This window comes from Berghia stephanieae, chromosome 3 (genome assembly GCF_034508935.2).
Source record: "Berghia stephanieae isolate SIO BIC M18660-M18661 chromosome 3, UCSD_Bste_1.3, whole genome shotgun sequence".
Classification (NCBI taxonomy): Eukaryota; Metazoa; Mollusca; class Gastropoda; order Nudibranchia; family Aeolidiidae; genus Berghia; species Berghia stephanieae.
In genome coordinates, this window is record NC_088362.1 from 44872001 (window position 1) to 44898946 (window position 26946).

General features: G+C 36.2%; 2 protein-coding genes across 3 annotated transcripts in view; one reads left to right on the forward strand and one right to left on the reverse strand.

Annotated features, from left to right (window-relative positions):
• LOC144967818 (methylcrotonoyl-CoA carboxylase subunit alpha, mitochondrial-like) overlaps positions 1-13166 on the forward strand; it is a 29795-nt gene extending 16629 nt beyond the window's left edge. For both annotated transcript variants that reach the window (XM_078905480.1, XM_078905481.1), the window contains exons 10-17: positions 140-267; positions 1606-1789; positions 2344-2453; positions 3805-4006; positions 6261-6347; positions 6626-6822; positions 9067-9246; positions 11165-13166. In XM_078905480.1, the coding sequence (XP_078761606.1) occupies positions 140-267; positions 1606-1789; positions 2344-2453; positions 3805-4006; positions 6261-6347; positions 6626-6822; positions 9067-9246; positions 11165-11272 (1196 nt within the window). In that variant the 3' untranslated portion in view covers positions 11273-13166. The remainder of the gene's footprint in view (positions 1-139; positions 268-1605; positions 1790-2343; positions 2454-3804; positions 4007-6260; positions 6348-6625; positions 6823-9066; positions 9247-11164) is intronic.
• A 4413-nt stretch (positions 13167-17579) lies between these two features.
• On the reverse strand, positions 17580-24962 carry LOC144967819 (uncharacterized). Its single transcript, XM_078905482.1, has 2 exons — positions 24508-24962; positions 17580-18019 (listed from the first exon to the last, which is right to left on the reverse strand). The coding sequence occupies exons 1-2, from the start codon at positions 24945-24947 to the stop codon at positions 17881-17883; spliced, it is 579 nt and encodes a 192-aa protein (XP_078761608.1). The 5' UTR covers positions 24948-24962; the 3' UTR covers positions 17580-17880.
• Between the last annotated feature and the right edge of the window lie 1984 nt (positions 24963-26946).

Consider the following 26946-nt stretch of genomic DNA (forward strand, 5'->3'; position numbering starts at 1 on the left):
ATTGTGTTTATGCATGAAAGTTTCAAAGGTTTTTAAAAACCTATTAGCTCTTAAATGATACGATTCGATAATGAGGTGCTTTCCTGGCAGAGTCAGAGTCACAAGGAGACAGGATTTCATTATCATCTTTTTGTTTCAGGTACGGTGGAATTTATCATGGATCAAGACTTTAAATTTTTCTTCATGGAGATGAACACACGTCTCCAAGTGGAGCACCCTGTCACAGAAATGGTGACTGGAACAGACCTGGTGGAGTGGCAGCTCAGAGTGAGTACAGACTGCTGAAGGCATCACATATCGTGCTCAGTTGATTCTCAGTTGGCTTTTGGTGAAATAATTCTTTTATGGCCATTTGAGTTTAATATCATAACGATATATTACATAGGCAATTCAATATTATTGCTATGCATTCATCCATTCAACAAATTTAAACTAAAGGTCTAGGCAACAAACATTCTCAGATAATACATTTGGAAGCAACTAAAAAATCTTAAATATAAATAAAACGAAGAAGACATCACTCAGGTCTTTGTTATATATTGCTTTATGCCATCCGCGTTTATGAGTAATTCTCACTAAACTGTATTAACCAGACTATAAACGTTCAAGGTTACACATAGTTTTGTGTGTTGGTCCGTTATACTTCTGGATGGCAATGTTATAATCTTCTTAGCCAAGCGCATACTATCTATAATATTAACCTACCCAATGAAAAAATAAATATCTTAGCACTGCAAAATTAGCGGTGGGGTTTCTTCCTCAAGGAAAGAAAGATGAAGAGAGGGAGGCCCCAAGCTCCATCCTTATGGTATTAATACAATGATGCTCAGGAAAGTGTCCAATCACTGTTCATGAATTTTAACCCTCGGCCAGGGGCTGAGACAACATTGCCCCTTCAATCCTAAAATAGTTTGCATGAGAGCATGAGAGCTAGTCCAATGCTCACTTTGGATTTTAAAAATGCCATTGATCTATCTATATTAAAGATCTCCTGATGTAGAAAAAGGAAAAACAAGTTATGGGCTTAAGTGGTGTTCAACAGGAGTCAAATCGATATCCATACAACATTTACTCTTCATAAACGACCAACCACACAGCCACTGCTTATTAGCTTATACTGTGTGTCATAACACCAAATCATTTAGGAATTATTATGGCACATTCAGGAAGATCTGTACAATTTGTTAACATAACACATAGTTGGAACACGGTTCATCCCAATGTTGTTGGGGTTTTTTTGGTTCCATAAATGACTTATGATCTAAAAAGCTCATCACTGGTACCTATACAATCAAATGGAATAACTTGGGTCTTATTCACTTCAGCCAATCTCACTGATGAGCATTATGATAGAGGTGTCCAGTTTTCTCAGAAAAACAAAGGTTTATTCCACTGCCAAAGAGCCAAAAGAATAGATTGAAACTATTCACTTGTGGTAGCATTAACATGCCTGAAGGCACTGGATTGTTGTGTAAGATCAAAGAATAATTAAGGTGATGGTTATTAAAGGGAATACTGCTGTTTATTTGGGGGGGGGGGGGGGGTTGCATGTATTTTTATCGGGAAGAAAATTTTTATTTCAAAGACATTGCTGACTCATTTCAGGTTGCAGCAGGTGAACAGATTCCCATGATGCAAGACTCTATCAAGTTGAGAGGGCATGCCTTTGAGGCCCGTATTTATGCTGAGGATCCTGACAATGGCTTCATGCCGGGAGCTGGGCCTTTACATCATCTGACCACCCCGTCTCCTAGCCCTACTGTCAGGATAGAAACCGGAGTCCGTCAAGGTATAGGACAATGAAAATCAAATTTCAAGAAGGAAATTTAGTGACACCTTTTTAAGCCACTAGATACATAGAGCTGCAGTTTATTTCAGTTTCCATGGCATAAAATGTACATTAATTGCTTGCTACCGTTTGGATAGGATGCTAATTTATCACAAGGTACTTTCCATCTGGTCTAATAGACCCAGCTACCCAATCACTGTTGAGTGGACAGAGGAGTTAGAAAAAATCTTGACTGCATTCAGAACCTAGACCAGCTACTATGATTGTGAGTTAAGTGCTCTACCACTGAGCTTTCAGGACCTCTGCATCTGAATATTTTAGGCTGCTGAGTGCCCATCATTGCAACTTTACAAAGAAGATCTTTCAGAGGAAAGGGGAAAAAATTGAAATCAGATGTGATAAGAAAGTATAGATTTTATCGGATTTATCACATGGTAAGAATAGAAACTAAAGGGTTGATAGTTGAATCTTTCTATTTTAATATTACTAATAATTTAACATACCAGGCTTTAGATAACCTTTATTTCCTCTTTTTACATTTTATTTGTTCCCAGGCGATGAGGTGTCTGTACATTATGACCCCATGATAGCTAAGCTGGTGGTCTGGTCTGAGGACAGAGACTCTGCTCTCAAGAAAACAATGGCAGCTCTTCGAGATTATCATGTAAGTATTTAACAGAAATTAGTAATGACACAATAAAAGGGTAGATTAGTACCTGGTACTGGTAGCGCATGCTCCAAAACACAGAACTAGAGATGATCTGGTTTACCTGGCTCGCACTCCATAGTGATCTCAAGGAAGTTGGTATGAGTAGCATCTGATTGTCACAGTTCGAACCCATGTTTTTCTATGCACTCAGCAAATGCTGGTCCACATATTGTGGACCATGTTGAAGTCACTTCCAGTTGCACCATATTCTAGCGTAACATCTCGGTTTCTTTCCAGCCATAAAGATATTAACTAAAAAAAACAAACCTGTGCTTTTTTAAAGCGCAATATCCCCTAAACAGGGTCTAGCCAACAGCAAGACTTAACATGTAGGACGATACATGACACCTGTTAGGCGATATTACAATTTTTTTTCGGACAGAGACAAAGCTGTTAATGGCCATGTACTCATTTTACACCTGAGTACTGTGAGAGAATGTGAGTAAAGAGCTTTTTCCAAGGACTCAACTATGCACGGCTCAGAACTCAAACCCAGGACCTTTTGATTTGAAGGCGACTGTCATACTTCTAGACCATATAGCCACACTACCCATTTACATTCAAGCACAGTTTCCTCAAACTCCTTTGAATATGAAAAAAAAAATAGTTCAAGGAAAGATAACAAAGAACAATAAGGAAAAAATTTGGGATATTTGAGTGAGTTTGTGGAAATTGTATGTTCGAGGGAACTGTACTTGAGTGTATTATTGGATAAACAGATTTTCAGTGAAAAAAGTCCCCTGAAACTCAATCTTTTTATGTTAGGAAAAGTTTGCAGAACCTTAGGTCAAATTTTATATGCAACTCAATTTTGAAAAAAAGAAAAAAGTTAGTTTTTATATTGCACAGTATCCTTTACATGTGCGAAAAACATTTTACAAGGGGTCTCCTTTTCAATAGCAACAGGATGAAACTCACAGCATATATGGCATATTACATCTTTTAGACAATGCTGTTAGCAGTGCGATACTCATTTCACCTGAATATGGTGAAAAAATATGAATGAAGAGCTTTTTCCAAGAGCCAACAGTGCAGGCTCCACATGGAGACTTGAACCTACTGGTAGGAGGCTGAGTGTCATACCACTAGACCACAAAGCAGCAGGATCGTGAATTCTCATTTTAAGAATGTTGTGTTTTATATTATTACAGCAATTTAATTGATTTAAGCCACATCTAAATGAATGAGGGTGAAATATAAAAAAATGATAGAAAAACAAACTATGGTCGTTTTTCTGAAAAAAACAAATGATATTATAACAAAGTTTTAAATTCCTTTTTAAAAATCTTTGTTCACTACATTACAGATTGTTGGCTTAAGTACAAATATACAATTTTTGATGGCTTTGGCATCTCATCCTTCCTTCCATGCCGGCGATGTGAGCACAGACTTCATACCCCAGCACTACGATCAGCTTTTCCCTCCCAAAGTGCTGTCCCCAGCTGTCATCTCCCACACAGCCTTGGCCATGGCAGCCAAACTTACCGGAGGTGTGGCAGAGTTTACAGGTGGGTTTCTGGGTGGGGTTACTGACCTCCCATAGCGGGCAAGGAGGTCACATATTGTGTCTTCAGAACACATATATCTGTTTTCCAACTTGCTCTTTGTCTTAGTCTTGGAATGACATTACTTAGTTTTGTCCTTTCCCTCGTCAGAGTCCATGGCTGGGAGGGAAACAGTCAAATGTATAGTTAAATTTTTGGTAGATGATATTTTTTTCTTGTAAATTATGTTATATTTGTTGTTTTGAATGTATAATGTAAGCACTTGAGTGTGTTCCTCTTTGTGGGATCCTATGCTTGTGTCTGGATGAGACTTGAAGGTGATCTCAAACTATGCACAATGATAATGTTCACTTGGAATCTCTGTTCCCTATTTGTACCATTCCCCTTTGTCTTACTTTTCTTATGTGCTTTTAATTCTAAATCTTTTTGCTGGCGCTGAAATGACCTGAATGTGTTGCAAGTGCCATAAAACCCTTCAAGACAAACAAACAGGTGGGTTTATGCATGTGCTTTACATGTACGTCATCTTGAATCTCTCGAGTTCACCATGATTAAAAATTGAACAAATGTGTTTGATTTTCCATTCTTATGACAGAGAGTTTTTAAATTTAAATTGTCAATAGGCCTTAAAATAAAGTGAAAGAGCGCTGACTAGATGAATTTCATAGAAATCAACTTAGGAATATTTAAGAAATCAAATACTCTACTCGCTGCCTATCTTATGTAAAAAATGTGTATTCTTAAGCATTATTGTTCATTAAACTCATTTATCTGAGGATCCTATGCATTATTCGATTTCTATTGTTTAAATAAAAGATCACTCACTTCTTAGTATAAGTTAACTTTTTAGTTTGTTTCGAAAACCCGGAATTCATTTTGGGAGTTCAATAAAATATTTGGTTGAGCCGTGTCTGATTTATATGTGGATTCTGGAAGGCAATATTATTTATATTGCCAATAATGAGTAAGTTTATTCATGATATATAATATCAGTAGTATGGTCCAATTGACCATCATTGGAATTTGCGCTCATTATCATTTTTTCTGGATCATATACCTTTTTAAAAAAATTATTTAACTCATTTTGACCTTCCATTTTACACATTTTCTTGGGCTAGCATTGGCAGCACTGCCCTACTATAGTAACTGTCGTTATCTGAATCATTTCTTAGATCGACAATGACCATTGTTATACAATGCTATTTCTAGCTAGAGCTAAAAGTTCTTGTCATGGCATAGTGATACTAAGCTGCTAGAAGCTGTGGACTGTAAAGGCAATAAACAAAAATGAATATAACAGCTTCAAAAATGAACAAAATATATTTTGGTTTTTATTTAAGCTGTTATATTCATTTTTGTTTATTCCTTTTTACAATTAAGGCATAGAATTATGCCAAATGTTCTCAAAAAAAAAAAATGCTAAATATTTTATAGCATCACTTGTTCTGTAAACATGTACATTAGAGCACAAACAAAAGAGCCCACCACAAAATGGCTTTCCTCAAAATTGAAATGACAAGTGGAAAGAATTTATGGAGAAAGCGTTTAAAAAAAGGTTAGTATTTTTATTACTAAATAATCATAATTTGGTTGAATCTATACGAGATCTATTGATTGTGTGAGATTCGATACAACTCATCGGATCACTTAAAAGTGTCTAAAGGTCACTGTCGCTCTCGTAATTTTAAATTATAAATAAGTGTTTGGGATGTTATTACATTATTCAGTCTGATAATAACAAGTAGGTAATTAGGGCAATGTAAATATTTGTCTGAATGATAAGAATCTGAAAATTTAGCAAACTGTTTTGACACCCCTTTTTTTTTTTAATTCACTTCAAAAGGTTAACAGATTTAAAAATACCAAAATAATTCCAAGCTCAATTTTCCCTGCCAAAAGGTTTAAAAAACAAAAAAAAACACTTTTATTTTCTCTATTTGATTTGGCATTAAAAACACCCGTTCACAAGCCACAAGAAATACAGAGTTATAGAGGGAAACTTCATCATGTTCTTTGTCACATATAAGAATTTATAGGAGAATCAGAGAAAAGTATTTAATAAGGAACACTTGAAGACTTGCGAGCACTGCACATGAATAGATTGATCCTGGATCTTCTCCTTTTTAAAACTAATCCCATTTGGTTTTTGTTTTGTTTTGATTTGTTGTTTTTTTTTTTCTTGGATGAAAACTTAAAGAATGGACTAATTTGTTTAACCACTTCTTCATAAAAATCATTTTATTTTCTGTTCTTGCAGATCCTTTCACACCATTTAGTTCTGTAGGAAAATTGAGAATCAATGCTACTCCGTCCTATTCTTTTAGTGTTGCAGATGGAGATAAAGGTAGGTTACAGATCTCAATGTTTTACAACATTAATCATTATTGTCATTGTTGTAGTCATCATCATCATAATCTTTATCATCATTATCATCATGATAATCATCATTTTCATCATGTTTGCTGTCATATCTTATCCACAATTCGCATTGTTTTAAATTGTGTCATCATTGTCATCATCAACATCATTGTCATCATCATCCTCATCATCATTATCATCACGAATGTAGTGGTGACGAATTGTATACCTACACATAATTCACATTATTATTTCTCTCCCCAGAACACAAAATAACTCTTAGCCAAGGGTCCAGAGGTGAATGGTCAGTGAGTGTTAATGGTCAAGCGCCTTACAGTGTAATGGACGTCAAGATGGATGTTGATGAGGAGGGGAAGATTGCCATTCGAAGCAGTGTGGATGGTGTGGTGTCCTCATCCTCTGTCTTAATGATGGACAACACCATTCATGTCTTTGATGTTGTGAGTATTATTGTTGTAAATTGTATGGGAAGAACGTTTGACTTGAGTGATCAGAATCATTCTGTTGTGGCTCGTTCGAAACAGTGCCTGTTAGTTAAGATGAACTGATTTACTCAAAGCCACTTATCGCTATAAAACTGTTACTTTCTAGTAGTGAGACAAAGACACGGAGACATGTAAAGTCATGCCATTTAAGTCGAAATGGGTCAACAAACATGCTCAGAAAGTTTGGATTGGTTTGTGATGGCTGTGCAGTTTTGTTATTAGTTCAATATCAGTTTGAAATGTGAAAAGTATAGTAGGGTATACATAATTAACTTTTTACATAGGTGGGGTTGAGTGTATGTGTGTGTGTGGGGGGGGGGGGGGGGGGGGGGGGCTGATAATTGGCAACATTCTCTTCTTGTGGGGCTGATGCTTCCTCTCCTTTGTATCTCCTTAAATCTCTTGTCCCTTTGCATTTTGTCATCAGTTTGTTTTCTTGGAATGAGACTATGATGAGGAATAATAATGAATAAACCTCCTTATAAATAACAAGACGATGATACTTTAGAAAGAAAATTAGACATTTATATTGCCCACTTTCACAGTTTGACCTTTCTGAATGCACATAAAAATACTTCATCCATTCTATAAACAGGCTGTGTGAAACCAAATATTCTTTTCATATTATAAGGCTGCATTTTGCACAAGCTTCATATAAATATGTCATATAATTTTTGTTTAACTTGATTTTATGCAATAACAACTGAGAAATAGAGCAATGTATTGTTCCTTCTCTGTGATTCAGTCACATTTTTGGAGTCGGTGTCAGTGATCATCTAACAACCATACAGTACAGTCAATGACCCACAGGCGGAGTTGTCATGCCAATAAGGTCGCGGGTTCAAACCCCGTCACCGCCGCGAAAAGTTTTTATTCACTATTGTCTTCTGGCACTTTTCTACTCAATTCATCTCTTGTTGTTACCAACATAAGTGCCTGCTCCACTCATTTTTCTGAATAGTCAATGACCGTGCTCCCTGTAGTTTGACTTTGGCAGTTAGTGAGACACAGTAAATACCCAGCCTGATCAAGAACAGAGAAAACAAACACGTGTTTTCCTCATCATTACTTGCATGCATTCAATACTGGTAAAATAACGTAACATTGACTGTAAACTATTGGGACCGTTTTTCAGCCCTAGAAGGTGAATGTTACAGTCTGAGTTACACTTCAGGTCGACCATTTTTAGCACTAGAAGAAGGTGAATGTTACAGTCTGAGTTACACTTGGTGTTGACCAGTTTTTAACCCTAGAAAGTGAGTATTACAGTTGAGTTGCACTTCAGGTCGACCTTATTCAACCCTATAAGGTGAATGTTGCAGTCTGAGTTTTACTTGGTGTTCAAACGCATTGTTTTTGTTAAAAAATATTGTTCAATTGCCAAAACAGTTTGCAGGTTTCGTGTATGTTTTAAATATTAACTTAAAAGGATATATGAATAATATTGTAAATGCCTAAAGCATGGCAGTGAAAAAAGAAATCAAAATGAAAGTTACATTAATCAGTCGACAGTATAGTCAGTATGAAATACAGTAAAACCTTGTTATATTGCTGTATTAGGAACCTTAGCAAAGATTATGGTATGATTAATAAAGTTAACATGAATTAAATACAGTCCATGCTCGTCCTAAACCTAATAGAATAGCCAGGAGCAGAAAAGCAAGTTTTCATTGTATATTGATACATTCATTTTGACTTTTTCAATCACTTTTTAAAATAATTGGAATAAGTGGTCGCCTTCTGTGTCTTTATCATAGACTAATGCATTGAATAAGTGATGAGTTAGTTGGCTTGGATTGGAAAATGATAAAGAGACATTGGGTTTTCCAGTTTGACTTTGGAAATTTGACAGTTTTGTTCCTGTACAGTCTGTCCTATTTCAAAACACTTTTCGGTACCTTTTAACTCACTCAATCCTAGAGATTTTTTGCTACTTTTCAAAATTGAAAAGAAAATGTATTAAAAATGAGCATATGCATAGATAGTTTGATTCAACTATCATTATCATGTAAAAATTTAAAACATTAGCTTTGATACTACGCCTATAATTTGTCTGAAAAATGTATTAAATAGGCATGGGGTAAATGTAACCCGTGTAAACAACGGATATAGTCGGTTAGGGTTGAGTGAGTTAAATAACTTGAGAAGTATTGAAACTCTAAATCTTTTTAATCTAATGTCATGTCATACCATCATCAGGAGGGCAAACACAGCCTGGACATCCCCACCCCAAAATACCTCCAAGAGACGTCAGGTGTTGGCAGTATGGAAGATGCTATGGCTCCTATGCCTGGTGTGGTAGAGCGACTCTTGGTGGAGCAAGGGACAAAGGTGGAGCAGGGAGAACCGCTAGTGGTGATGATTGCCATGAAGATGGAGGTAAGGACATAGTTGTATCAATAAGAAATGTGGGCTTGCCGGCCAGTATGAAATTATGAACTTGTTTCAATGTAAAGGATATTCCATCAATTTATACTTTCATCTGGTTGACAAGAGACAATCAAATGTATCTGTCATGTAAAAAAGTGGATGTCGTTGGTTATGGTTGGATCTACTCACAAAATGTTTTCAGCTGAAAGTGAGACCAAAAAGGTTAAAAGGTAGGGATTGATTTTGATCTTGCACCATGGACAAATTTTCACCCCCCACCCCCACCCCAAATCTTTTCACCGAGCAGTAATTTGGTAGAAAGAAGCTAGAAGTCATCTCATGCCCTTGAATCTCAGTATGCCGTGCCAATTCAATACCTGTCTGTTTGAGACTAGGGACTCAGTTGTTATAGGCATATATGATTCAAAATTCAAAGTTTATTATATGCAGTTTGCCAATCATCATCATCATCATCATGGCTTATCACTTCTGGATGTGACCTCCGAAAAAAGCTTCTGTCCTGCGTCTTTCTTCCACATTCAGTCACTGGCTTATTCATCCATTCGCTTATGTCTTGTGACCATCTTCATGGTCTCCCTCTCCCTCTTTTATGCTCCACAATGCCTTTGAGAAAAATAATAATTTTCAAGGGTGTCATGTCTCTTAATATGTCCAAAAAAGGCAAGTTTTATTTTTTTGGTATCATTTTGATGAGATATGGCTCCCCAATGCCCAGAGACTCTTTCACATTTTTGTTAGTTTCCCTGCTGTCCAGGGAATGCAGAGAATTTTCTGGTAGCATTTCATTTCAAATGCATTGATTTTATTCTCATCGTTTTTTGTGATTGTCCACGATTCACATCCATATAATGCTGTTGGAAATATGCATGTTTTTAATATTTTCATTTTCAGTTGGATGCTTTCACTTTTCCATAATGTCAATAATTTTTGTCAATTTTGTTTGGACAAGTGCTTTGGATATCAGAGGTCCATTTTCAATTTGCCTCTAATCTTGCCCCAAGATATACAAAATTGTTGACATTCCCAGTTTTTCTCCATGAACCACAATTTGAGCTTTTGGACTTTTATCAGTGTCCATTACTTTGGTCTTTTTAGCATTTAGGAGCAGGTCTTTGTCATCACTATGTTGTTTTACAGATTGCACAAGCCTGTCTATTCCAGAAGGCATTATTGACAGGAGTGCAGTGTCGTCAGCATATCTCAGATCTAAGTTTGGCTTGCCATTTAATTTTGGTGCATTGTAGTTTTGTTCAGTTTCATCATCAATGACTCCTCTCATGATAGATTCAGTGCAGAGGCTGAAAAGAGAGGGAGACAGGATGCAGCCTGTGTGGACAGTCCATGTTCAAAACGTACAGAAGCAGACTGATTGAGGTATCAATTTGAGATCAGGTTTACAATCTTGTAATGGACTATTCGGACTGCTCTACCTGTCAACTCCTTGCTTCAGCCTTGGCCAGCTTTATGTCGGGTGTCCAAGGATAGAAGACAAGTGAAACCGCTCCATTTTTAACTATTCCGAACCAACACTGAATATTGTATGCAAAAGCAAAGAAGCTATATAGATTCCTGTATTTTACTTTTTTGTTTTCTCTGTTTACTAACAGCAGAAATATTTATTCATTTGTTGTTTCATGGCTTATTGATTTCTTTGGGATTATATTTATACCTACATTTTTACATGTCGTGTTACTTTAATTTTAAGGGTTTATACAGATTCAGCAGATATATGCGGAGGTAACGTACATGCCTGTGATTAGTTTTACATCGAAGATGTAGCAGGGTTTGCTAGTTGTAAATAGACAAGAATTAGATAAATTACTTATTTTCTATTAAGCATACATATACAATCATTTCAACTGAATTTAATCTTGATTGTTCAATTTCTCTTCTTCTTTCCATCCAGTATGTGATTCGCGCTGCCAAGAATGGGATTGTGGACAAGATTCTCTTTCAGCCAGGAGAAACCGTGGCCAAGGGAACTGTGTTAGTGCATCTGAAGGATGAGGAATGATGGGAATGCTGTTGATATGTGTTGATGCTCTGTATGTGAGTGAGTGTAGTGTGCGTGCATTGTGTGGGGGTGTAGTAGGTATGTATGTATCTTTATATGTGTGTGTGTGTGTGTCATTTTTAATTTTTCAAATTTTTTTTTTTCTGGTTACAACCCAGGTCTTAATCATTATCATTACTCAGTGAAAATGATACGCCATGATGTCTTGCTGAATGTACTTAAGCCTTTTGGCTTTTCATGGACCTTAGTACAGGCCATCCACAACTTGTCTCCATCCATCTCTTTCCCGGACCATTCTGTCGAGTTCTCTTCAGTCAGTTCCATATAAGTTATAAGTCTATTAAGCCAATACCAGGATTTTAGATATAATATCAGGTAAAGTAAAAAAGGAGTCTGACTGCAGATGCATCTATCTTTGTTTAAAAGTAAAATTCCAGCATGACTATAAAAGGATAGTAGTCCTTCAGACCAGTGGAACCGGAGTTTATCCCAGCTTCTATAACATGAAACGGACAATAGCATTCACTTGCTAGCTGTTGGAGAGGATGCTAGTCTATAGCAAAGTACTTTCTGCCAGACCAGCTACTGAATCACTGCTGGGTGGAAAGGAGGGCCAAGAGAGAATGAAGTTGACGTCACTTGGGTCCTTGTTATTGTTTTTTTGCCATCCACGTTTATGAGTAATTCTCCCTTAACTCTGTTATCCAGACTATAAAAGCTCATGGTTACACACAGTTTTGTGTGTTGGTCCATTATTCTTCTGGATGGCAATGTTGTGAGCTTCTTAGCCAAGCGCATATTATTTATGGGATAGTCTTTTGAAAAAACTCCAGGTGGAACAGATTACGAGAAGAAATTCAAAAAGTTTGTAGCAGTAGCAGTTTGTCCCACATGATTGGCAAAATAGTTCTATAAAATTAAAATGTTGATGCAATGACAAATGACTCGCTGTTCTACCATTCATTCATCCTAACTGTGCATGTGTCTACATGTCTGTGTGTGTGTGTGTGTATGTATGCACATGCTATGTGATCATGTAGGTTTGTATATGTGGGTATTTAAGTGTATCTTTATCAGTATCAGTGTGCAGAGCGTGAGTATTGAATTGGCAATATGAAATCATTAGAGTTTCTATGTAGAATGTAAACTATGTTAATAAAGATGTTATTTATTTGAACATGGTTGGAATTTTGTAACTTAAATTTATACCTTATCTACATTTTTTTTAAAAGACTGAAATTATTCTGTTTTATTGACTATTCGTTAACATTTCAAAGTGTGATTTTGTTTAGATCTGTTTGATTTATGGCCCGGGTCGCAAATCGTTTGACTCAAAAGAATGTGTGGTTTTCTAATTCTATGTAATGACACATCCGTCTCCAAATATTGGGTAAAACTATCTAAAGAAAGTAAAACTATCTAGAGAAAATTATTAATTTCAAATGTGATGAACCTGTTCATGTCCATTGGATGTGACGAACATGTTCATGATCATTTGACTGTTATATTGTCAGTGTCAATGTTTTTTTCTTACCTTTTGCCATGTTGGGTTTTTCTGATTTGAACGGTTTGGGACCTAGGCTTTTGAAATGTATATTTTAAAGATTTAATATAGTATTTCTGTATCACTTGGTTCTAATTCTAACATTTATTTTATCCTTTATTTCTTGTTCTTTAATTAATATCAACATTTTAAGTCATGTGTTATTGTTTTGATATTGTTGTTATTATTATTATTATATTTTGACATTTGATGTAGAATTACTTTCATGAACAATTCAGGTTTAAATATTTTGATAATGCTCAGATTTTGATAAACACAGGATTCATATTTATATTGTTTTTAATCAGCCAAACAAGCTCCAAATAAATTATGAACGTTCATGAAATTTGACAACAGATGGCTTATTGTTAGGTTTCAGTTTGCCAAAGGACGGTATCATATTACTTCATTGCTCAACTGGCTTAGCAGGATCAGACACAATACAGCTAGGTGGGTTTCCTGACCTCCCACAGTGGCCAGGGAGGCACTTACTGTGTCTTCTACTGCTATCCCTCTATATCTATTTTCCAACATGCTTTCTGATTCTGTCTTTGTCTTGGAATGAGATTACTTGGTTTTATCCTGGCCTACCGGATACCCTGGCTGGGAGGGAAACAGTCAAATGTGTAGTTAGTTTTGGGAGATGATATTTTAGGTCTTGTATAATCTCTCTGTTATGCAGTATTATTTTTGTTATACATAGGTATGTATGATTTGTAACATTTGAATGTGTTCCTCTTAGTGGTGATCTGTGCTTGTATCAGGATGAAACATTTAGGTGATCTCAAACTAAGTTCATACACTGATCTGACATGGCGGTTTAAAAAAAAAAAAATTTTTTCCAAATTTTGCAATCTAAAAACAGCAAAATTTGCAAAAATTTGCGATTAATTTTCCTAAAAACCCATATTTATTTCATGAAAGGGAAAGGTATTTGTTTGTTTTTAAGGGTTTCACAGCGCTTGTAAAAATGTAAGGTCATATCAGCGCCGGTGAAAAGGAAGAAAATAGGATAGTAAAAAAGAAACTACTCTTGATTAATTATTTTTCACATTCTTTTGTTCTTCACGAGCTATCAAATTTTTAAAAATGTTTAATTTGTCTGGTTTTTTTTGTTTGTGTGTGCGTTTTTTTTTGCCTTTAAAAAAAAATTATTTTTTTTTTTGCTCTTTTAAAAAATTATTGTTTTTTTTCTTTGCAACATCTCAAAAAATTTGCAAAAAAAAATTGCAGATTTTGCGGCCGCAATGCAAATCAATGATATTTTGCGAATTTTTGCGGCTACAAGCGATGCAAAAACCTGCCATGCCGCATGCCAGACTGATAGTGTGCTCTTGTAATCTACTTACCTACATCTGTTCCCTATTTGAAACTAATTCCCCTTTCTTGGGTACTTTCATTGTAATTCTAGAACTTTTTACAATTTACAATCCCATTTTACTTTTACTGGCGGTTTTATGACATAAATGTGTCGCAAACCCCATAAAACCCTTTTTAAAAAACAAGTGCCGGCGGCTTTTTCTCTTTCGACCTCGTATCATGGTCTCCCCTACGCCCGAAACCTTGGTCGTTTGTGGGTCTAATATTGAATGCCACTGACCCTGCCTCACCCCTGACACATGGTAGGGTGAGACCTGAGGTAGTCTCCATCTATCCTCCATTTCTTGTCAGTTGACGCGGACAGCAGACTTGGTTTTCTGAAGTTCAACTGAATGTTTTAGTAGAAGTTGCTGGACTGGGGATACCTTACCCCATACATCTGATCAGAACTTCATGAAAAATCACCCGATTTACTTCACCGGGGAGCATATTCTTTCAGAATTTTGTTTTTAAAATGATTATGATGGCACATATGCCAGTCCGTTTCAGCGCTAGTAAAGAAGGAGATGATAGGAAAAAAGTTGTGAATCTGAAGTAAAAGTAAAAGGCACCAAAGAAAAGGTAAGACTGGTGCAAAAATGGGAACAGAAATGTACTCAATAAACAGTATATTAATGCCTGGGCCTACTTGGACATCACCTAAAAGTAAAAGCCCCATCCGAGCACATGCAAAGGATCTCGCACAAGCTTATAAATCATGATATTAAAAACTAAAAGTAATAATATAAAACGAAGTAGTTTATAACAGAGATAATTTACAAGGAACGAATATCATCTCTCCTAAAATAAAAAAGAAGGAATAACACAGTTGACTGCCTCCCTCTAACTTAGGATTCCTGTCAGGGCCAGGAAAAAAATACCAAGCAATCTGTAGGTTTGCCTTCAACCTATTTAGGTCATATCAGCGTCAGTAAAAAGAGAATGGGATAATCAAGAAATTCTAGAATTACAATTACAGCACTCAAGAAAAGGTAAGACAAAGGTGGAATTGATGCAGATCCCAAGAGCATACCATCAATATATTTGGTTAGCAGAACACAACAGAAAGATGATCTACAATGAAAAATAATATATTACATTTGACTGTTTCCCTCCCCTCTATGCCAAGGACTCCGGCAGGATCAGGATAAAACCCAAGTAATTCCCTCACAAGACAAAAACCAGAGAGCAACTTAGAAAACAGGAAGAGGGGGGATAGGAGACAAAGCAAATGACCGCCATGAGAGGTCAAAAGACCCCACCCAGCCCAAGCAATCTCAATCAAGAATAAAGAGCAACATGTTTGTTGTTTTTAAGTGTTTTAACGGCGCTTGCAACACATTTAGTATTTGGATCATATCAGCGCCAGTAAAAAGGAAGAAAATTGGATAGTAGAAAACATTCTAGATATACAATTAAAAGAACTTGAGGAAAAAGTAAGACAAAGGGAAATGGTTCAAACGGAACAGATGTAGATTCAAAGAGCACACTATCACTATCAGTGTACACTCCAGGTTTCCTTGAACGCCTCGGGACATGCAAAAACATTCGAGGAAACTTCATTCCATTGCCATGTTGTTTGCTCTATAATTATGCCCATTTTTATTTAGTAAATTCTCAATAAGGTACAGATCATTGCCACCCAGGTGTTGCGCCATAATGACAAGTGAATGTTTTGTTTTCCAGGTTTAACTGATGGTTCTGACAGAAGTTTACAGCGGCCATTAGATGAAAAGGGATTTTTTTAAAATGAGCTTTTATATAGCGCAATATCCACTAAACGTGCTCAAAGCGCTTTACAGGGGGTCCCTGATCAACAGCAACACGTAACATGTAGGACCCGAGTACAGTGAGAGAATGTGAGTAAAGAGCCTTTTCCAAGGACTCAACTATGCGCTGAGCGGGGCTCGAACCCAGGACCTTCCAATCCGAAAGCGAGTGTCATACCACAAGACCACATAGCCGCACGTACACTTCCAATGCTATCAAAAACTAAATACTATAAATTTTTTTAAGAGAATTTACGAGGAAAGTGGTACCCTCTCCCAAAAAAATGGAACACAACAGGGGCAGTTTCCCTTTTGGCTAACAATTCAATCCGGTAGGGCAATACAAAGTGATCTGTTTTGTTTGTTTTTAAGGGTTTTACGGCACTTGCAACACATTAAGGTCATATCAGCGCCAGTAAAAAGGAAGAAAATGGGATAGTAAAAAGTTCAATAATTACAATTAAAGCAGCCAAGAGAAAGACAAAGGGGAACTGGGAACAAATATGGATCAGATGTAGAATCCAAGAGCATACCACCAATGTACTTAGTTTGAGATCACCTAACTACAAGTCTCATCTGGACACATGCACAAAATCCAACAAAGAGGAATACACTCAAATGCTTACATTATTCATTAAAAATAACAAATATAATAATACATAACAGAGAGATGATTTACAAGGAAAAAAATATCATCTCCCAAAACAATAACTATGCATTTGACTGTTTCCCTCCCAGCCAGGAAAAAATCAAGTAATCTCATTCCAAGACAAAGACAGAAAGCAAGATGGAAAACAGATATAAGGGGATAGAAGACACAGTATGTACCTCCCTGTCCGCAATGGGAGGTCAGGATCCCCGCCCAGCAGACAAAGTGATCTCATTCCAGGAGTAAAGAAAGCAATGTAGAAGAAGTTAACAGATAAACTGAGATAGAACAGGTAATAAGAGTGACCTCCCCCGCCCACCATGGAGATAAAAATACTCTCATCTTTTCCTTCAAATCGCCCCAACCTTTCAATACTTGGTACTCAATCAAGACTGGTATCACCTTTTTGTTTTTAAGGGTTTTACGGCGCTTGCAACACATTAAGGTCATATCAGCGCCGGTAAAAAGGAAGAAAATGGGATAGTAATAAGTTCTAGGATTACAATTAAAGCACCCAAGAAAAACTAAGACAAAGGAGAATTTTGGATGAAATTGGAAATAGATTTCCAAGAGCACACTATCGAAGTACTTAGTTTGAGATCACCAAAAGTCTTATCCAGTCACAAGCACAGGTCCCCCTGAGAGGAATACACTCAAATATTTACAAATCATATATATGTAAACAAAACAAAATAAATAGATTACATAACAGAGAGATGATTTACAAGGGAAAAAAAATCATCTCCCAAAACTAACTATACATTAGACTGTTTTCCTCTCACCAAGGGTATCCGGTACGGGCCAGGACAAAACCAAGTAATCTCATTCCAAGACAAAGACAGAAAGCTAGTTAGAAAACAGATAAAGGGGGATAGAAGACACACTAAGTACCTCCTTTCCCACTAAGGGAAGTCAGGAACCCCACCCAGGTGTCACCTTTAATCCATCCATAGTTATATTTCAATTTAAGACACAAAAACCAAATCATATAGTTATAGTAAATTGGGTTTTATTCCTAATTCCAGCTCAATAACAGTAGTTCACCTGACTCAAATTAATGATACAAATCATAAATGCTAGCATAGATGATGGAAAGATAATTGATTCAAACTAACAGAAAATACAAAAATGCCTGCATCTTTCTTATTTAGACCCCCTCAAAACTTGGACGAATAATAACATGGAGTCCCCAACAAAATTAGTTAAAATAATGACATATTGAAGGAAATCAATTCATTATGATACAGTGAACAAAATACAGATAGATATAAAAATATATCAAATTTAATCATTCTAGAATAGACTCGTAGGTGAAATCACCGAGGTCATTAACTTGTTTCATTTTCGTCCCCTTAAAAACGTTTTGAATTGAAGTCTTGGTTGAGGCACTGCACATCTTCTGTTTCGTTGGTAGAGTGTCAGGGCACCTGGGAAAAAAAAAAGAAAAAAAAAGTAACTTAGAAACGCACAACATATTTCAACTAATATTAGAGCAAACATCTCCAATGACAATTAATAAAGCAGCAGTAGCAATGCAGGGGCCAAAGGAGTGAACGAGGTTATTGCAAACCTGAAACAAGAATATCGAAATGAAAATCTTCCCTTTTTAATTATTGGGTAAAATGTATCTGTTTAGATCAACCAATACATAATTAGTGAGGTTTTTCTTTTAGTAATTTCCTACCAGGCATTTTATTAAATTCTTGCCATCCCCACAGTGCTCTATACGCTTATTAAAAAAGACATTCCTACTTAGGTTTTACCTAAACACATAGAGCAGAGGTGAAAATGACTGGTCACAAAAAAGGAGGAAATTTCTCAGAGCATAGATGATGACCCAATTTACATTTCATAAAAAATTACTGAGATGCAACCCAAAACTTGTCTCGCAAAATTTCTTGACACCACTCAGAGGAATTTCAAAAGTTTAAAGACTAACAGCAACATATAAAATCGTATCTACTTAAGAGAAGGTATCCGAAACTACAGCCATTAACAGGTGAATGTTTCTTCACAAATCATAAAAAATGAGGTAAACAAAGCTTGCTTTTTTCTTCCCCTATACAATGGGTGAATGGGGGATTGAATTCATCACAAACCTTCTAAATCAAGTGTATGACACAGGAAAAATGCCAACTGATATGAAACGATCCATTTTTATAGCACTACCAAAAAAGCCAGGGGCAGTTGATTGTGAACAACACAGAACTATTAGCCTAATGAGCCACCTCACAAAAATTCTTTTGAAGATAATTTTACTAAGAATAAGAAATAAAATACGACCTGAAATTGGGGAGATGCAATTTGGTTTTGTTGAGGACAAGGGTACCAGAAATGGAATATTCACATTATCAATGCTGATGGAAAGATGTATTGAAGTAAATAAAGATCTGTATATGTGTTTCATCGACTATTCAAAAGCCTTTGATAAAGTACAACACGAAAAACTATTCAAAATTCTATCATCCTTGGACATTGATGGTAAAGATTTAAGAATATTACGGAATTTGTACTGGGAACAAGAAGCAGCAATGCGTGTTGACAACGAACTAAGCAGTTTTACACCTATTAGAAGAGGAGTTAGGCAGGGGTGTGTTTTGTCTCCAGATTTATTCAACCTCTATAGTGAAATGATATTAAGAGATATCGAACATAAGAAGGGGGTGTGTATTGGAGGAAAGAATGTAACAAATCTGAGGTATGCAGATGATACGGTTCTACTGGCAGAATCTGAACATGAACTACAAGAATTACTGGATGTTGTAGTCAGGAGTAGTGAAAATATGGGACTGGAACTGAATATATCTAAAACAGAATGTATGACGGTATCTAAAAATAATAACCCACCAGCCTGTGTAATAACAAGCAGAGGACAAACAATACAACAAGTTGAATGTTTCAAATATTTAGGCTTCAATGTAACATCCAATGGAAAATCAGATTGTGAAATAAAGAAAAGAATAGGTATGGTGAAGAATGCATTCAACCAGCTGCATACAATTATGAAAAACAGGAATATTAGCATGAAAACAAAAATCAAAGTCCTGGATTGCTATGTACTGTCTGTGCTGCTATATGGTTGTGAGAGCTGGACCATAAACAAGACCATGGTTAAAAGACTGGAGGCAGTGGAAATGTGGTTTTACAGAAGAATGATGAGGGTGTCATGGATGGAAAGGAAAAGAAATGAAGAAATTTTAGAAATGGCAAACAGAAAAAGATCACTGATAACAAAAATCATCAAACGCCAAATGGAATTTTTAGGACACATTATCCGCCACCCTGGTTTGGAAATACTCGCCTTGACTGGAAAGATGAATGGAAAAAGAATAAGAGGAAGACAAAGAATAACGTATTTGAAAGGGATAAGAACTTGGACAGATGAAGCTGAGAAAGATGGCGCTGCTTTAATAGAATTGGCAAGAGATAGATCAGCTTGGCGGAAGATGACCTCCGACGTCTGCTTCAGATATGGAACTACATGAGATGAGATACAAGATTTATTTTTTCACAAATCATCAAAAATAAAATGAGGCCTATTTGAACAGTCTTTCTCTGTCTTGAACTGAAGTTAATGGTGGAAAATTTATACCATTAAAATCAGCAGCCTTTGAAGATTACAATAGCAAAAAGTGGACCGGCCTAGTTTTTTTCAGTACAAAGCATCATCTACCTAAACAAAGCCTATTTTTTTTTCTTTCCCTAACCAAGATTTATTTTTCTTCACAAATCATCAAAAAATGAAACTTGAAAAACCCATAACTTTTTAAAATTTATTTTCCGATTTTGATAAAGTTTGGGAAGTCGCATGTGGCTCTGAAATTTAATTTTTCTATCTGTAAAAGTATATCGAAATTTTAGTTTGGGATACCTAAATTTAATTTTTCTATCTGTAAAAGTATATCGAAATTTTAGTTTGGGATACCTACCATCTGTATAACGAAATTTTAGTTTAGGATACCGTACCTACTTGGAGAATATTATTACCATGTAATCATACGATGTCAAAAGTCACCACCCACCACCATTTTCACTTTTATTTTATGGTGGCGTTTTTATACACCTCCGTTGGAGGTGTACAAAAACGCACCATTTTTATGCACCTCCATTGGAGGTGTACAAAAATGCACCGTTTTTATGCACCTCCGTTGGCGGTGATGGTAAATTAATGAAAATGATGCATACGTCCAATGGGTTTAAATAGTTTTAGATTGTAGTTTAGCACGCTGCTTAGAGATTACTGATGTAGTACGTTTATACAATGATAATAAATTAAAGAATAATAACAATAATTTAAAAAATCAAAAGTAAAAAGAAACATGGCACACAAATACTGGTCTCAAATAAATAATTTTAGAATATTAAAATCGAAGTTTTTTTTAAAAACATGGTAAAAAGTTTTTGAAAAGCAAAACAAAACAAAAAAAGAAATAAAAAAAAAATAAAAAAAATGATGTCTTTCTCAATAAAGTAAACTTTAAAAAAAAAAAATGTCTACAATGGGAATCAAACCCAGTACTTTCAAGGTTAGAGTCTGACACCTTGTCCACTGCGCTACGGAGCGACCTGACTGTTCATCCATAATAAGGTCTTTATAAAAGATTTTACCTTCAATGCAACATCTATTTTCTGGTTTTATATTTCTATTTTTTAAATCATTATTATTTTTATATAAATTTATTAACAAAAACATCCTACAGATGTCACAATATAACTTTCGCCATGTCCAAATACAGAAACACAATATCGCTGATGAAATTGGGTGGGATGCGCATGCGTGACAGAGGTGTATAAAAACGATCCGTCAACGGAGGTGCATAAAAACACTACGTTATTTTATACTCATGAGATTTGTTGGTTGGTATGATTTAGTAGTGGTAGTGATGACGGTGAAGTGGTCGTTGTAGTACTTGTGATAGGTAGGATGCTGTGGTAGTGGTTGTTGTAGTGGTGATTGCAGTGGTGGTAGGGATGTGACTGTAGTAGAAGTGGTAGAGGTGATGTGGTATTGTTGCAGTTGTAGTGGTGGTAGGGATGATAATGATGTGGTTGTAATAATAGTGGAAGTGGAAGAGATGGTGATGTGGTTGTGGTGGTTGTAGAGATGGTGATGAGGTGGTGGTGGTAGGGATGATGATGTGGTGGTGGTCGTAGTAGTGGTGGTGGTAGGGATGATGATGTAGTAGTAGTTGTAGCAATGGTGGTGGTTCTAGTATTTGTGGTGGTAGGGATGATGATGTGATATTAGTAATAGTTGTAGCCGTGGTGGTAGGTATGATGATGTGGTAGTAGTTGTAGTGATGGTAGAAGGGTGTGGATGTGGTAGTAGTTGTGGTGGTCATGGGGATGATCATGTGGTGGTGGTTGCAGTAATGGTGGTGAAGGTAGGGATAAGATGTGGTAGTAGTTGTAGCAATGATGTGGTTGTGGTTGCAATAGTGACGGTGGCAGGGATGATGATGTGGTGGCGGTAGTATTAAGAAATGAAAATAAAAGAATATGTCTTTACGAATCGCTAGTGCGGCCAATCCTTGTTACAGCTGTGGAACGTAGAGTCTTACAAAAAAGAATTTGGACACCTGGACTCCCTTCATTGCAAACAATTGAGATGAGTTATTGGGGTACATTGGCCAGACAAAATCAGTAATGAGGATGTATATGACAGATGCAGAGTACTACCAGTCAGTACACGTATAAAGAAACAGATGGAAACTGTTCGGACACATGCTCCGACGAAATGACAAAATTCCAGTACAAACTTCAATGGATGATTACTTCAAATAAGGAGCCAAATACAGAGGGTGTAAACCAACTTCATTTCCAACAACATTGTATCAAGGTCAAAAATCCAAACTGTTAATCCAAGTATCCAAATGATTTCAAAATGCCAGCATTTATACAGAGCATATCCACAAAATGGGATTCTAAAAACAAGGGGTTCAAATACGAGTCAATAACCATTACAATCATACCTCTTGTCAAATAAAGTGAATTGTCATACAAAATCGGCCATCCTAAAGGCCACAAATCATCAAGATCGACTTCCTCCACACATTTTCTCATTTCCTCTCATTTTAAAAAATGACTGATATATCGACTTGATGCTTAGATCAACATTTTACCTGAGTTCCAACGATGTTGATATATATCTGTCCTCAACCAGAGACGCCAACTTAAAATCAACCAGAGACGCCAACTTAAAATTGCTCACAGGAATTTCAAACACCACTCGGAAGAATATCAATGTCGAAAGACAAATTTCCACAAAGAAGAAAATTTGGATGATATTTGACAATATCATTATATCACCTATAGTTCTAAATTGATAACTGATTAGAATGATACGATAAGTAAACACAATGCCAAATACAATCCCATCCAAAGTCCCTTTATTTCTAATGAAGTAAAGCTCCAAAATCCTAATGCTGATGGCAATGATATATGGGTAATGGTTGAAGTAGTGATGATGATGTGGTGATTGTTAGTGGTAGTGATGATGTGGAGGTGGTGGTTATAGTAGTAATTGTGTAGCAGTGGTAATGATGATGATGTGGTTGTAGTAGCGGTGGTAGTGATACTTACTGTTTTAGTGGTAATGATGATGTGGTGGTGGTGGTTATAGTTATAGTAGTAGTGGTAGTGATGGTGTTTGTGGTTGTTGTAGTAGCAATGGTAGTGATGATGTGGTGATTGTTGTAGTAGTAGTGATGATGTATGTGGTGGTGGTTGTAGTTGTAGTGATGATGTGGTGGTTGTAGTTGTAGTAGTAGTGGTAGTGATGTGGTGGTGGTTGTTGTAGTAGTAGTGGCAGAAATGATGGGGGACGTCGGATGTATTGGTAGTGACGGTTGTTATATCAAATGGTAGTGATGATGCTATGGTGGTGGTGGTTGTTGTAGTCGTGTTAGTAATGATGATGTGGCTGTGATGGTTGTAGTTGTAGTAGTTATTGTGGTAGTGATGATGATGTGGTGGTGGTGGTTGTGATAGTGATGATGTGGTGGTAGAGGGTACCCTTGGAGCAATATGACCTCACTGGAATTTGACAGAAGTTGCCTGTAACCCAGAATTTTTTGGTCCAGACTGGATTTTTTCCCCAGTGAAATTGGGAGTTTTGGCATCACTGCTCGACTAATTCTGAGAGCGCTTCTTTATTTGATGACATCGGCAGTGCTGAGGGCAGAATATGCAAAATGATTCAAGGCCTTCAGAGACCACAATAACCGACTTGTTTAAAAGTCAAATACAGTGCAACCTCTGGATAACGACAACCCCTGGATAGCAACATTGACCTCTGGTCCTGAATTTTTAGCTATATGTTGTTAGTAATAAAGAAAAAACCCAAATAACGACATACATTTTAGTAAAACCCCTGTTTAGCGACATCGTTTTAACAGTAATCGGCAGTTGATGCTGATGATTACTACCCAAACATAGTGATCTCGTACTCTAATTCCCCTCCCAATAAGTTTAGACCTGTAAATGAGCTCTATAAAAATTGACTGAAACTGAAACTCTTCGTCTTCAAATTCTGTAAATAAACACCAGAGATATCTCAATTTAACCAAGTCATGGTTTTAGCCTGCTGCTCACAAACGATAACTAGCGGTCACACAGGTGAATGGGAGAACTGTGACACAGATTTAGCCCATCGTTTAAGTGCCTAATAGTAACAGTAAGTAGTACAAAGTCATGGTCGACTAACTAACAAGAGTACAACATGTTCCTGATAAAAAGAAGTCATGTATGAGTATGTGCATGAAAGGAAAAATCATGTTTGCATCTACTTCTACCGGCAAAGTGAAAAAGTGGGCGTGTTCAGGATAAGAAATGGCACGTCAAAAAGTAAAACAGGGCAGTTTCCAAGTAGGAAGTTGATTCAGTGGCAGGGTTAAAAATCAAACTGACTACTCACCATGTAATGAAATATAATTGATCTTTGCCAGAGGATGAGGCCATGTCCAAAATAATGTAGCAAGCTTTGTCCATCGGAACTTGTTCCACCATCTTCTTAAAATCTTCCTGCTGGTCAGCACCCTTCTCGACCTTATCAGTCATTACAACTTCTCCAAGCTCATCGGAAATAGTCATCAGCATGTATCTGTATTTCTGGGCTTGGCTGACTCTGTTCAATTTCATGTTCTCTTGAAAAAACTTCTCTGCCTCTTTGCTAAGACGGATGCCGGAAAGTGGACCTGCCATGTTGATTTGAACTTCTTGATTGAGAGAAAGACTGAAATTACTAAGTGCTTCCTCCTTGTTCTTCAGGCCCGGTTGTCCGTCACATGAAATATATTCCCAAGTAATTCCTTCCTTTTCGTTGGGGATGGGTGCGTATCGAGTATAAGACTTCATGTCTAATATACCCAGTGTCTAATTAAGTACATACAACATCTCTAGAGCCGTCGCGATCGATGCAGAACATTTTTTTAAAGGCGGGTTATTCATGTACTATCAATTCAGTTATCTGAGCCTATTCATTTGTCATTGGATTTATTCTTTTAGTTATCTAGCCTAAGAGTATTTTATATACATTTTCTGGGTATTGCGACACAAAGAAATAAACCTACGTGCATATCGACTACAATAGGATTAGAATACGAAGGAAACAGCAGTCTTTTAAAGCATTCAATTTTCTTGTCTATCTATACTGTTTTAAAATTTGACTAAGAAACGTGAGATCAAAGCCAGTTTTCTTTAACTCCAATTTCTGAATCTGGATTATATTGAAATGTCTAACAGTAGATACGAGCATTCTGCAGTGACTCGTTCGACGGGCATTTACACTAGTTGAGACAGGATGAAGGTAGGAAATTAAAATAATCAAAAGTTTACTCCATACATATAAAACCATAACTACCACATGCTTTGGAATTGTAATGGATGTTTTAGATTTTTAGAAAGTGTTCAGTTCAAAATTCAAATTTCATATTTATTAACATCGGCCAATATGATTCTTTAAAAAAAAAAAGATAAATAAATAAAAAAATTAATATATTATATATATATATATATATATATATATATATATATATATATATAATATATATATATATATATATATATACATTGTTTCATTTGATTTATCACTGTTCGCCAATGTATTACTAGATTGATGAATGACAAGCACTATCACTATGTGACGTGAACTATCACGAAAAACGTTCTAAATTTTAAAATGTAATAAGTCACGTGAAAGTACTTTGTGCCAACCAGCCTAATTTGATTCCCGACACTTTCAGATTCACTTACATAATTTGGAAGATCAGTTATGGTAATTTCAGTTATACCTATATTCAAAGGAGTTGGTGGGAGGGTGGTCAGCAAAATTCCGTTTATGGGATCTTTCACATCTCAACGCGGAAACAAATATGTTTACAGTATGGTCAATTAAAAAATTCACACATGTGTATGTGGCAGCAGATACCTAAGTCGCACCTCTACGACGAAAGCAGAACTTCGCGTCACACTAATTCGCACTTGATCAACGAAGCGACACCAAGGGACGCTCGCTATCCATCGAGACCACAAACAATTATCGTAAAGGTGCGCAAAAACGTCACCCTTGAATAACGTAGGTGTACAGTGTTCACCTATAGCACGACATATATACTTGTTTACAAGTTAACTAATTCACTCAAAATCATATGTAATAACCAACAAGTTCAAGGCTCATTTATAGTGGGTTTTTTTATTTCATACAAAGGGGCGAGATTATGTACACTGGGTTAGTCTATTTTATTTCTTTCTGCTCTCTTATCCCACAATGTATCACAACAACATTCTTTTTGCTTCCTATAATTCCTATACCTGAAAGAAAAACAGTTAATATTGCATACTTATAATTCGCATGTTGCCAATGATTGCATTATCATTATTACCTAGATGAATTCTTGAATAGTTCATTTTATGTTTATTGCGCCATTAACCTTACCTTATGCAGGCGCGACTGTCATTTATTTACCTCATTCTATTTAAGATGTTTCGATATGTTCGCCAGCCTTGTTTATTTTACCTATAATATTTATGAGTCTATACTTACAAAGCTCGTGTAGTATATTATTTATGCTATAATGTTATTAGGCTTTTTAGCCATGTGTTCCATTTTTACTTGTACGATGGGTCGATCATTAGACTCGTTTTGAAGCAGACTTAAGACTGCATTGATATTAAACAGTATGCACCTCTATTTATAATGTATCTAATAACTGTCTGCCCTCTCACCCTTTATCTCATCCTCCACACAAAGAGAAAGTCAGTAAAGTTCCAAAGGACAGACTCAATCTACGAGAACTCGGAACCATTTAAAGTTAAGCCTCAGTGCAGACAAACCAATATTGTGGCCAAACTTTAG